Source organism: Cupressus sempervirens, chromosome 5 (assembly GCF_028749045.1).
Source record: "Cupressus sempervirens isolate cs-2001-9-10 chromosome 5, ASM2874904v1, whole genome shotgun sequence".
NCBI lineage: Eukaryota > Viridiplantae > Streptophyta > Pinopsida > Cupressales > Cupressaceae > Cupressus > Cupressus sempervirens.
In genome coordinates, this window is record NC_143122.1 from 636,522,856 (window position 1) to 636,536,460 (window position 13,605).

The following is a 13,605-nucleotide window of genomic DNA, read 5'->3' on the forward strand; positions in this document are numbered from 1 at the left end:
TTACCTGAGCATTTGCAACCAAAACATCTCACAAAATTACTCTATACTTTGATGGATTTCTATAACCTATTCCAAAGTTCCCATTTTAAATAGGAAGGCTAGATGCTAGTAGATTTCCCATATCAACATTTCACATTAACTAGTCAGGGAAAGAAGTGGAATGGTGAAAATATTGTATGCAATGATAGTGGAGTTTATTATTTAGCTGTAGTGATTTTTAAAGACATGGAGCTTATGCATTAAAAGAATGAGATTCCATATAGATAAACCTTGCAAAGGTATCAATCATATTTATATTTGAGATGAACAACTCACTCATAAAAATATAGATTTTCATCAGAGCTAATAAAAACATCATACATACTTTAGTAAGAATAATATCTCTAAAAGAGAAACATTACTTGAAGTTACAATCATTTGAGAATTGATTTGACATAGAAGTATATCATATGTAGCGATACATTTTTTTAATAATCAAAATTCATCTATCATATATAGAAAGCATTGTTGAGAGAAAAATAAAATAATTGATGTTATATCTCTCATGTCAGACATATCACTGAATACAAATTTATTTAGATAATCATTGAGTATGCATTTATATAAATGATCAAATATAGCTAAGAAAATACTAGCAAAATAGATCTGCATTCAGGAAGTTAGAGATTATTATGTAGACATAGGAAGTAGACACTTGAAACTATTAAATAGACATAAGTTATAGATTATTAAGTGGATATTTAGAACTACCCCTCTACAATAATCATCATTTAGTAGTTATGAGATGATCAAACGAGAGGAAACAATTGAGAGCTTAGATTGGCATAATTTTTAGATGATCATATGAAATGAAATGGGCATGCGAGTAGAAAGAAACTAGAAAGACATTGTGTATAGATGAAGGTATGAAATGGATGATTTTGGAGTACTTAGTAGCATTTAGTATGCACATATCGTTATTCAAGATCAAATGGGTGTGTGGGATTATACACACAACAAACAATACAAGAGGGAATTGGACATAACAAGGAGGTCCCAAGGCCCACACTTCTTGAGGTTCACTTCAACAATGACCCTCCCTTTGAAAATATTGTCTAAAACCTTTCTCATGGGATAATGTGTAATGAGATCTTCATCAGTGGGATGAAACTTGAATCTAGAAGGCATTTACACATCACCCTTATCATGATTGTTGTGTTGAATTCTTATATGGGTGTTAGAAGAGATGGAAAAATAGGATGATAATATGGGATGTGTGGAGAGACATAGATCAAATATAATTATGGATGAATCCTACTATCAGTTTGAAATGGATCTTGTATCCTGGTGTGTACATGTGTAAGAAAATGATCACCATAGATAGGCTTGCTTGGTGTCAGAAGAGTATGTGTATACATTATTATGATTAAAGGAGGGGGAGGGGGAGGTGCCAATAGAATAAACAATTCATACTACATCAAACAAGAGTTGAAGTATGCTATACACACACAATATATACAATAATATGAAATGAAATGGGCGGGTTAAGATTATGCACACAATTTGTGTATCAAACTAGGGTTATACTATAGTATATAATATAAGTATATAAACATAATATATATGATAATATGAGAAAAAATATATGCACAAGATAATGAAGGCATAGTTTGTACATCCAACAAGGGTTATAATATATACAAACAATATATAAAATGATATGATACGAAATGGGTGTGTGAGATTATGGTGACATAATTTGTGTACCAAACAAGGGGTAAGAGGCAGTGTCTATATACAATATATATGATACCATGAAAAGAAATGGGCGTGTGAGATTATCCAGGCATAATTTGTGCACAAGGATATGTGGGCGTGTGCTTGCATAAACAAGTTTTGAGATGATTAAATGAGAGGACACAATTGAGAGCTTAGATTGACACAATTTTTAGATGATCATATGGAATGAAATGGACGTGTAAGTAGAAAGAAACTATGAAGGTATGACATAGAAGGGGCTGTAGTACTCAATATAAACACCTTGTATTCAATATATTGCACATATCATCATTTGAGATCAAATGGGTGTCTGGGATTATACACACAATGAAAAAAATGGAGGGAATTAAAAATACTAGGGATGCCCCAAGGTTCACACTTGTTGAGGTCCACTTCAATAGTGGTCCTTTCTATGATGCTGTTGTCCAAAACCTTTCTCATGAGATAATGTGTGATGAGCTCTTCATCAGTGGGATGAAACCTGAATCCAAGAGGCATTTGTGCATCACTCTCATCATGATTGTAACCAAAGTTAAGACCCTCCATTGTTGAATTCTCTTCCCAATCTACTCACAAGAACATAAGAAAATAAATGGATCATTTAAATTGTCCTCCACTATATAGGCTAAGGAAACCCAACCTAGCTCAATTTGCGAAATGCCCACATAGCCTTTGCAAAATCTGATTAGTGGGTTATTGTGTTGACTTCTTATATGGGTGTACAGACCTAGAGGTGGGAAAATGAGATGAGACAAGATGTATGAAGAGGTAGAGATCAATGATGAATACAAATGAATCCTATTGCGAGTCTAAAATGGATTTCCTCAGCCCACTCTGTACATGTGTAAGAAAATCATCACCATAGATAGGCTTGCTTGGTATCAAAAGTGTGTGTATATATTCTTACCCATGTTGGAAAAATCCTAGCTATTTCTCATCAAATCCCACCTAGATTTATCAATCAAAACCCCACAAACTAGAATTAAAAAAAAAACCATAATCAAGGTTAACGGATATACTAAATGAATATATAAATGCCATGGGAATGGCCATGTTGTACAATTGGGCCAAGGAAATATGTTTGTGCTCCAACTTAAAACTGATAGCTAGGAGGTCATTCTAAAAAGGTTGGTGCCACAAATTATGTTGCTCAAATAAGGGTTTGAGTGCTGTTAGGGAATTATTGATGGTGTTTTTGCACACTTCTTATGGAGTTTCAAGCAATTAATTTTCAAATAAAATTTGGTTTCAAGCTAGGCATTTTTATTTTCAAATCACATAAATCAGGTTTCAAACAATTTTATTTTCAAATCACATAAACTTGAAGTAGTATACATCCTTACATAGGTAGTGTTGATGATATGTGGGCTTGTAATGTTGAGTGAATCACATTGAAATTTGGTGCTCAAACCTCATCACACTGGAGTCACACCTTTCACATGCACGTGATCGACTATGACAATGATTTGGTGTTTGTCTTTTCCTTTTTGTATTGGTGGTGATCATGAACATTTCAATAGTTTCAAAATAGGTAGTTAGAATTTCGACGACATTGGGGGCCAATTTAAAAAAATACCAATTTCAAAAAATGTACTGCTGGCATAAAAAATGAATGTCAGAAATTAGGGCCAAATGTAGTAGTACCAAGTTGTAGGGTTTGAAGATAAAGTTTGAGAATATGAGAATGATTGAATAAGAAAATGTTGATATGCTTGTATATATTAAGCAACAAAAATGGTAAATTGAATCTAACATACTAGTGGAACTCTAAACACAAATTAAGTGGTATTGAAGTACCCTAAAACCTTCTTGGATCCTAGTGCTCTAAGGTATCAACTAGTGAAAAAAGTAAAGATTTAGATACATACACATCAAATCATGGTACATCATCTTCTTTTGAGATGAGGAAGTTTAGAATAGGCAATCATAACAAGTAAGTTGCATTCATGGCCAATAGAAAATTAGAAGGTGAATAGGAAGATGATCTTGATGATGCAAAAATAAACTTTGTAAGGAGATTAAAGAAGGGAATTGACAAATATATTTAAGTAAGTTGCCCTTTAAATATTTTAGTTGTGAAAGAATTGGTTATTATGCATCTAGGGTATGTTTACAAATGTTAACAATAAAATTGGAGTTAGTAGGAATAAAACAGAAGAATATACAAATAGAAGACATATTTCTAAAGTAGTTCCTATTCTATAAAAGACAATTTATTTGAAGATGAGAAATGTGATGATTCAAATAATGAAACACTATTTATGGCTGTGATAGTTGACAATGCTAGAGAAAGTGAAAAATCCAGGCTTGGATATCAAAAGATGAAGAAAGTAGAGAGATGCTAATTGTATGGACCACCCTTCATGCAAGAGGGGAACCTAATGAACAGGTAGTTGAGAGTGCTTGTTCAAATCACATGATTAGTAACAAAATAAAGTTCATCTATCTTGAAAATTGGGATGGTGGATCCGTCAGATTTGGTAATAAATTTTCTGCCTCAATCTATGGTAAAGGAACCAAAACTATTGATGTAAGAACAAACATTGAAGATGTACTCTCTATCAAGGGTTTAAGAGATAATTGTTGAAGTGTTAGTCATATGTGAAATAAAGAATAAGCATTACATTTTATGAGCAAGGATGTGAAATTAGAAGATGCAACACAAGAAGGTTGTAGGAGGAAGAAAGAATGATGGGATTTCTATAATATGAAGGTACTCAAAGGAAGAAATTGTCTAATTTCTCAAAATAATGATTGTTGGAAATGACATAAAAGGATGAGATGAATTAACTTTGGCAACATGGTAAAGATAACCTCTACATGACTAGTCAGATATATTCCAAAGATTACAAAGCATACAAATGTTGTTTGTAGAAAATGTTAGATGAAAAAGTTGACAAAGACAAGGTTCAAAATCAACTCAAGTACTCTACTTCAAAACCTTTGGAGCTAGTGAACGTTGACATTTGCAACCTTGCCAGGACAAGATGAGTAAATGGTGAAAGTTATTTTATCTTTATTATTGATGATTATTCTATAATGACATGGGTTACTTTTTAAAGAGAAAAATCTGAAGCTCTAAAAAAGTTTAAGGCTCAAGTTTATGGTAGAAAATGAAATAAATGATAAGATTAAATATCCAAGACCATATAGAGGAGATGCATTTACATTAAATGAAATAAAAAATTTCTATGGAGATAATGACATTAGAAGATATTTGTTTGCAATGAGGATATCTTAACATAATGGGTTAGTAGAAATGAAGAACATAATAGTTCAAGAAATGAGACCTAAAGATAAATTGTATTGGCACCCAAGGTGCATGATAACTAAGCCATTTGTGCATAAATATTGTACCATTTGTGTAATTTTTGTGGTGGTGAAAGTGAACATTTGACAAGGTAATAGAAAATATGTACTAGACACCACCTTGAAATGACCACTTTTTGACATTTACACGCATATCAAATTCTTCCATATTATGTTTAACTACCCAAAAACTAAAATGTTAACTACAAGCTCTTACATTACATATGAAAAAAAAAAAATCAAATTCAAAGCAATATTTACAAATGAGATTTCCACAATCCATGAAATGTATAGTTATGTTTCTGGGATAAGATTGTATGCAAATTTTTGAACATCAACGTTTGAAATCATAGTTCATAATACATCACTGAGTAGAGTGTAAGAATATAAAATAAAAACATTTTACTTTCTTACACTCTCATCGTGATGATAGATCATAGAGTGTGATCGGAAACATTTCACATTCTGACACTCTACTCAATGATAGATCATAAAATATGATCCAAAATATTAATGTTAAAAAATTCACATACAGTCTTATCCCACAAACAAAACTGCTAGAAACTTAAAATCTATAAAATTAATTATAACAACTATTAATACCCTTCTACTAAAAAAACATACAATTTATATATAAAAAACCACTGCACATAATTTAATATATTATGTCATTTCAACCAAATATACAATCAAACTCACCTTTGACCTCTATGCTTAACCTACATAACATAATTCTTTACTACCATCTTAAAGGTATTGACCTCCCAACTTAACATTCTATTTAAATGGAAGCATATCTAACACATCCCTTTCCCAACTATTAAAAACCACAATGATGAGATAAAGTCCTTAGTTTGTGGAATTCGCTAGAAACTCAATAAAAAAAAAAATCTGAAATTCGATGAACATGGGAAGTAGCTGAATCTCTCTTTTCAATGTTCCCCAGTTGTTAATAGATTCAGTAACTTGTTCTATGGGTAACATCAATATTTATGCAAGGATGTTGATGTGTGTTCCAAACAAAACTGTTTTAAAAGCTTACGTTAACTTCAATGGGAACTTGTAAGGGCTGAACACGCTAACCTAACGTCACTCCAGGGGAATCTCTTTCTTTTCCTCCTTGTCTTCTCTGGCTTCTCAGAATTTATATATTGTATATGCTCTACCAAATATCATACAGTTATACCTAATGCCAACCAATTAACACACAGAATTTCTTCTGCTCAAGTCCACTCTGCATAATTATTGTCAATCAGAGAACATGTTCAAGATTGAGATTCACGTTCTCTGAAGCTCTCTCTGCAAAAAAAAGATGGATGCTTATGGAGGCCTCAATCCTGTGCTGGAGATAACAGGTAATGTGATATCTATAATCGGAACTTTTATATCTATATTGTTGATAGTTATGAGATTCTTAGTTGATTTGCAAAATTTGTTGTTTGTTTCCATAGAATTCTCTGATTGTTTCGGGATTTATTGAGGATTTCGACATAATTGAACTCAGTTTTAGTGATAGAGAATTTAACTAATATATAACTCCTGTGTTAAGGGAGAGAATTCAATTTATATAGCTTACATTTTAATAGCTGAGAATTCAATTTATATGACTTTCAAATCTAGTTCTTAACTTCCATTTGCATGACATTGAATTCAATTTCTGTAATTCATGGTGAAGAACTCAATTCTTATAATTTTCAAATTTGCATGACATTGAATTCAATTTCTGTAATTCATGGTGAAGAACTCAATTCTTATAATTTTCAAATCTTTCTTCCATTTTAATTAGGGAGAATTCAATTTGTATAAATTCTATTTTATATTCTCATTACCCAATTCTTATAACTTCCAAATCCTAATTCCATGGAGACCCTAATTCGTACATCTTCTATTTTAATGTCGAGAACCCAATTCTTATAACTTCCAAATCTCACTTCCATTTCAATGACCGAGGATCCAAATTGTATAACTTCTATTTTAAATTTGGAGAACCCAATTTTTCTAACTGCCAAATCCCACTTCCATTTCAATGATGGAGAACCCAATTCGTATAACATTCTTTTAATGTCTGAGAACCTAATAAGTCAGATTCCATTTCAATAACCAAGAACCCAATTTGCATAACTTCTATTTTAAAGTTCCAGATCCAATTCTTATACCTTCAAAATCCTACTTCCATTTCAATAATAGAGGACCCAACTCCTATAACTTCTGTTTTAATGTCGGAAAACCCAATTCTTATAATCAACTTCCATGTCAACTTATAGCTTCTATTTTAATGTTCAAAACCCAATTCTTACAACTTACACAATTCATACAACTTTTTTCATATAACTTTTGATGTAATAATGGAGAGCCCTCTATATATATATATAATGAGAAGAAACCCAATATATATGATTAATTTCTTAAATTCTAATATTACTTATTATATATTTGTTTTTGGGGCTGACATGGCATGTTACATTGACAGTCCATGGATGTAGCAAGCTGAAGAACATGAACTTGTTTACCAAGCAGCATCCTTACGTGTGGCTTGATTACGTGGGTATGGAATTCAAAACTACAACCTACAAAGGTAAGCTTTTTGTTGAGCTGGATAGTTTTGAGGTCCATGTGGGTATGGACTGATGACGTGGCTCTAAATTTGCAGAGGGAGGTAACAATCCGAGTTACAACCAAAAGTATTATTTTCGACTAATTGAAGATGTTGACCAGCTGGATGTCCACGTGTACAGCAAAAACTCTGTGGCCGTTGACACGTTCATTGGCTCTGGGAGGTAATGTCTTCATATTGTAGCTTTGACATAAGTGTTTTTAGGAACACTTGAAGCATCTGAGCTGATAATTTGCTATCATTTAAGAACTCTTAAGCAATTAACTATTCTACTATAGAGCTCTTTAGCTTAATCATTTTAAGTTAATGGCTTTTGACAAATTTTTAACTATCTAATATTTTTTATTAGAGTTAATCAAATTATTTTGAATTAATCTTATTAACTTATATTTTAGAAGTAGGGGAATTATATTTCATGAAATTCAATTAATAATAACCCCAATTAGTGATGCTTGCAAGTGAGAAACATCAAGATTTCTAGAAGTCACCCATCCTAATATTATTTCATCTCAAGTGTGGTTTTACTATAGAATTTTTAGCAACATCAAATTCAGTTGACTTACTACTTAGTACCATTTTAACTCAAGTGCATTCAACCATGATGTTTACACCACCATCAAAATCATTTAGCTTGCACTCTTTTATCAAGGTCGAGGATTGGTGAACTTTAAGGATATTTCAATGCTTCATCCATATGAGCATCATTGCATACATGTAATGAGTTCTAATTAGATTTCATATTTATGAGAGATGAATTCTTGTATATTTATGTACAAGTCAATAAGATTGACTCGAAAAATCTTACAACTAAAATCAAATAAAACATCACATAACTTGACACAGGAAGGAAAACAATCTACCTAACAAGAATTTCAATTAATTTCATAGATTCATATTTTAAGAGTGGTAATTCACAAGAGCTCATCTTTCATGAGTATGAATTGTCCACTTAGCAATCATCACAATTAGTGATGCTTACAAGGATGAACATATATACTTCTTGAGAGCTTATTGACCCAATGCCATTTTGACTCAAGTTTTCTTAGCTATGAAGCTTCCACAAACATCAAATCCACTTTGCTTGTTACCCAATATTATTTTATCTAGAGTACATGCAACCATAGTTTCTATGAACATCAAGATCATGTAGCTTGCACACATGATCAAACTCACTCTTCGAAGAAGTTTCAATGCTTCAACCTTATGAACATTGTCATATAGAAGTAATGGAGACTAAGTGAAACATTCATACTTAGTGAATGATAGATGAATGGTTCATATGTAGTGAACAATAAGCTTTTGAGAACTACTAATGAAGTACAAGTCAGTGATATAATTTGACATGAAGAAAATCTATTTAATTAATAATTTAATTTATTAAAACAAATTACATACCTAGTAATAAATTTAAATTTAATTACTTTATAGACCATATAATAAAAGTATGTTGTGTGAACACAGGGTATACTTACAAAGAGTTCTATCTTTGGGATATGATGAAACGGATTGGCCTATTGTTGACAAACACAAGAAGTATGTATCTATTGCTCTTATACCCATTTTTAATTCCATTTTTAAGACTAGATTTTAATCTTTAATTTGATAAATCAGATTTGCTGGGGAAGTAAAGCTCAGTATGGCTATTCTACAAAGTGAAGTAAGTTAAAAATTATTTTCAATTTACGTTGTAATGCTTTTTGATATATATGTTGGTGTTCAAAATCAAATGATTTGATTGGGGCTTTGTAAAAGAAAAGGCCAATGTAATTGCAGGCAAGAATAGCACCAAGTGCCCCACCATTGATGAACAATGAAGAGCCTGTTGAAGATGTGGGTCTTCCCATGTTCACCAATGCTTTGGGGAATATCTCACTTGACAAGATTTTGGAAAAAATTGGTCTCTTTCTCATTAACAAGGCACTAGAGGTAAATATTTATTGTAGCTACTTTACCCATCATCATACTTATTATTATGAGATATTGTTTATAATAATAAACACAATCTCTCTCCCCTTCTATATAAATAAAGTAGTATAAATTAAATATTAAATTACTCTTGTTTTAAAGTTCGATATTCTTAGAGTTTTTAAATGGAATTTTTCATAATCTTAATGATAGATTGTACAATGTAACCTAAAATATTAATGAAAAACTAAAACATAATCAAATTAAAAAATACTTACAATATTCTCAATGTATTGTGAGAATCAGATTTCATTAGATGAATATTATGTAGAAAAAGTATTTATAAAAGTGTGTTAAATTTTATATAGTTGTATAATTCATAATTATGAAACTAAAATATTTGTCTTTTCTTTGTGAAGTATATAGGACTTAGGTCCTAAGGTCACTAACAGGATTTGGAAAACAAATGACAAATGTGTGGAGGAGGACCATGACTCAACTGCCATAGATCATTGATGATCCAATCCTAACAGCTTTATCATCTATGTTTTGAATATTGTGTTGTTGAAGGAAGGTTTGATAGATGACATAAAGCTTATGCAAAGAAATTTACACAAGAGAGGAATTTTATAGAGTGTTTCACACTTTTGTATTCAAATTTTGAATTGAATTGTTAATGATTTTGAATGTGAAATCTCTATCAATAGAGCAAATATTACTCATCCAAATTTATTATTATTGAGATTATAAAATTTAAAGAATATCTTTGATATATATATTACATCTAGGTTGTTGTATAATGTAAGCATTAGTTGTTGTGAGTTGATTACTAAAGTAAATGCCATTCAATATATTCATTTTAATTTTAATTTTAATTTTGTCTCAGTATCATATTCTTTGACAAATAAAGATCTTGCACTAGTGTGTTTTTGGAAATGGTACTCATATATGCTAGTTGCCATGTGAATGCACAATTTTCATTAAATGTCAATATTTGGTATGACATAAAGATGATTTGATACTTTTCAGGTGTATTTCAAAATATTTGATATTTATTTAAAATTTAGACCATCTAGCATATATTGTAATGCAAACAAAATGAAATTGTTGTGATATATTTTGGACTTGTTAATTACATTTGTTTAGCTTTAGTGTACAAAACAAGTTCACCTTATATTATGTTTTGAGTTTTATTTTAGCTTTTTTGCAGCCATTTTTTATTTTCTAGTGCTATTACACTTGATGAAATCTTGTTTAGCATGACTAGCAAATGTTTTCACGCTCTCAGTAATCCAACTAACTGCCATCATTTTTTTTTTCCTAAAATATTATAATTTTGAGGCACAATGATCTTTGGGTTGATATTTGATACATCACTTTATTATGTTTTTTTATGTTATGAGTTACTAAGTGGCAGTGGTCATATTTGAAGTTTTTTTAAGGGCAACAAGTGGGGACATGTCTGTAGAGTATGGAAACATCACAAAGGGGGTAGATTTTAGGGTAGAGTGGTCAAAGTATGGCGTGAGGTATTATTTGAGCACACAAAAGGTGTTCAGGAGCCTTATTGAGTTTTTTTTGGATATCTAAATAGTGAAAAATTAAATTTTGGGGCATAATATTTCAAAGAGAACCCAAACAAACGTATAGAGTGACTAAAGAACCTAAAACAATCTCACAACCATAAATAAGGTTCCATAGGGTAGCAATAATTATAAATTGAAATGTAGCCCAAAAATGTGCCTAAAAAATTGACTACTTAATATATACAATGCATGATGTTCATGTATTTATGAAAGGGTACAAGGGATGAAGAACTTGAGAAATCCAAGTGTTGAGAATAAGAGATTTCTAGAAAGATAAACATTAGAACTTTGTAGCATTAAAAAATTTTCATCTTGAGAATATAATTATCTTTTAATTATTTTTCTTCAAATTTTAAGTTTCAATTCATCTCAAATTTTCCTCTTAATCATATGATGAGGAGTGTTTGAGTTTCAAGGTGCTCAAATTTGTTAGATACAGGTCCATAATTGTATGGAGTTGCACTAAGTTTTTAGTCCATGACCATGTTAGGACTAAATGTTGTACATGTTTAAAAACGAAGGAAATAACATATTTGGGCCCTTGTGCAATGTGACACTACAATAGGGAGTATCTTGTGATTCCTTGGATGGTACACTAGTGACTAGACTACTTGTCAATTGTTTTATAAGGTTGAAAGACACTAGTTCAACCCACTTCTAAGATGTTTGGATTTATGTACAATATTGTGTACCATTCTTTTGATGGACAAAAAATTTAAGTTCTTTTAAATGATATTATCATGTATTTTTTTTTTGGAAAACATCCATGTTCTACCTTTTCCCTCCACACCACATGTATCAATTTTAATGGCATACATTTTCCACTTCACACCACAATTTTGGTAGCTAAATGAAGTCATAAAATACAAAAATCCACAAATAAGTTACCTTTATTCTTAACTTTCCAGAATTTATATTTATATTTCAATATAATTAAAATTTCAAATTTATTAGCAACATATATATGTTACGAAAAATAATAATTTCTATTTGAGATAATAGGAAAATATCAATATTTTGTGTTGGTATAATGTGGTGGTTCAAATATGATGAATTATTTTGTAAAAAGTCTTATATTGTTATGCTTATTTATGGTGTTGCACTTTCCATCAAGGTTAAATGTCTAAGTAGGGACGGGGTCCCTTGATTGTGACTTCATTAGTTGACTACACTATGTATACATTTTTTATTAAGGGTCAAGTAGGTCTTTAAGGAGCTCTAAAACCTTGTAAAAATAGATTTTGGAGGGATCTAGAACCCACAAACAATCAACTGCAAGAATATAAGCAAAGCAAAACAAAGACCCTATCTATAGAAACAACCAACAATCAAGAAATAACTGTAATGAAAATGCTCTAGTTCCTCAAACAACATGCCAAAAACCCTAGACAATAATAAATAGGGGCTTTGAAGGCTCCCTTCACCTTGATCAAGAATCCAATATTTTTCAAGGATCCCCTAACTTGATAGATGCCTTTAAGAAAGATACCCATAAACTTGCTAATAGAGAAATGCACTTCCACTTCCACCACAACATTCTCCACCTCAATAGAGGAAAAATCTCCTTAAATGGGATAGACAATGGAGGAAACTGGTATACACAAAGAAACTACCTCAAAATAGGCCCTTAACTAAGAAAGAACATGAACAAGACTAAGAGCCCTCTAAACCAACAATAAAATAAAATTCTCATATGAAAGAGATGAGGATGCCCTTATCCAATAAAGTAAACTAGAATTCACCTTAGAGTAATTGTAACAATCAAATCTGGCCACATAAAAAGAAGTAAACCCCCAAAAAGTTTGATAGAATAAATGGAAAACACTATCATACCACACATAGAAAAAATACTCCAAAGCATAAAACTATTGAAAAAAACACTAGAGGGATTAACAAAGTAGACAGGAAACCCCCTATTCTCGAATATTGCAAAAAATATGCACACATAGAAATGCCTCCAATAGCCTTGGCTTTTGAAACCTCCTCTATTTAATTAGAAATCATGAAGTTTCTAGTACCGAGAAACAAACAAGGCAAAGTGATATAGTAAGAAAAATAGAAAGCAAAAAGAGGGAAAAACCTCCCCCAAACACATATATAGGCTTAGACCAAGCACTAAGAATCTTAGTAGAAAATCAAAATTTTTTCACAAACATGACATTATTCCTAGCAACCCTAAGAGATTACCTAACCTCAAGAAAGGTATTAGAATTGAGAGAACCACAAATCATTGAGCCAAAGAATAAAAAAGAGAGGATCAATCACTAAAAATAGGGGCCTTTTCCAAAGAAGGAAAATCTCCAACTACATAGTCCAAAACTCAAGGAAATGACATGACCAAATACCGAACTACTAAAAAGGTGGAAGGAAATCCAAAAATAAAAGATATTGGATACCAAAGAAACAATAAAGCCAATACACCAAAAATAGTCT

General features: G+C 31.2%; 1 protein-coding gene across 1 annotated transcript; it reads left to right on the top strand.

The window, feature by feature from the left end:
• Positions 1–6,233: 6,233 nt before the first annotated feature.
• Positions 6,234–10,308, top strand: LOC149557509 (16 kDa phloem protein 1-like). Its single transcript, XM_089785990.1, has 7 exons — positions 6,234–6,422; positions 7,538–7,642; positions 7,718–7,844; positions 9,143–9,214; positions 9,293–9,338; positions 9,455–9,607; positions 10,006–10,308. The coding sequence occupies exons 1-7, from the start codon at positions 6,380–6,382 to the stop codon at positions 10,024–10,026; spliced, it is 567 nt and encodes a 188-aa protein (XP_089642116.1). The 5' UTR covers positions 6,234–6,379; the 3' UTR covers positions 10,027–10,308.
• The last annotated feature ends 3,297 nt before the right edge of the window (positions 10,309–13,605 follow it).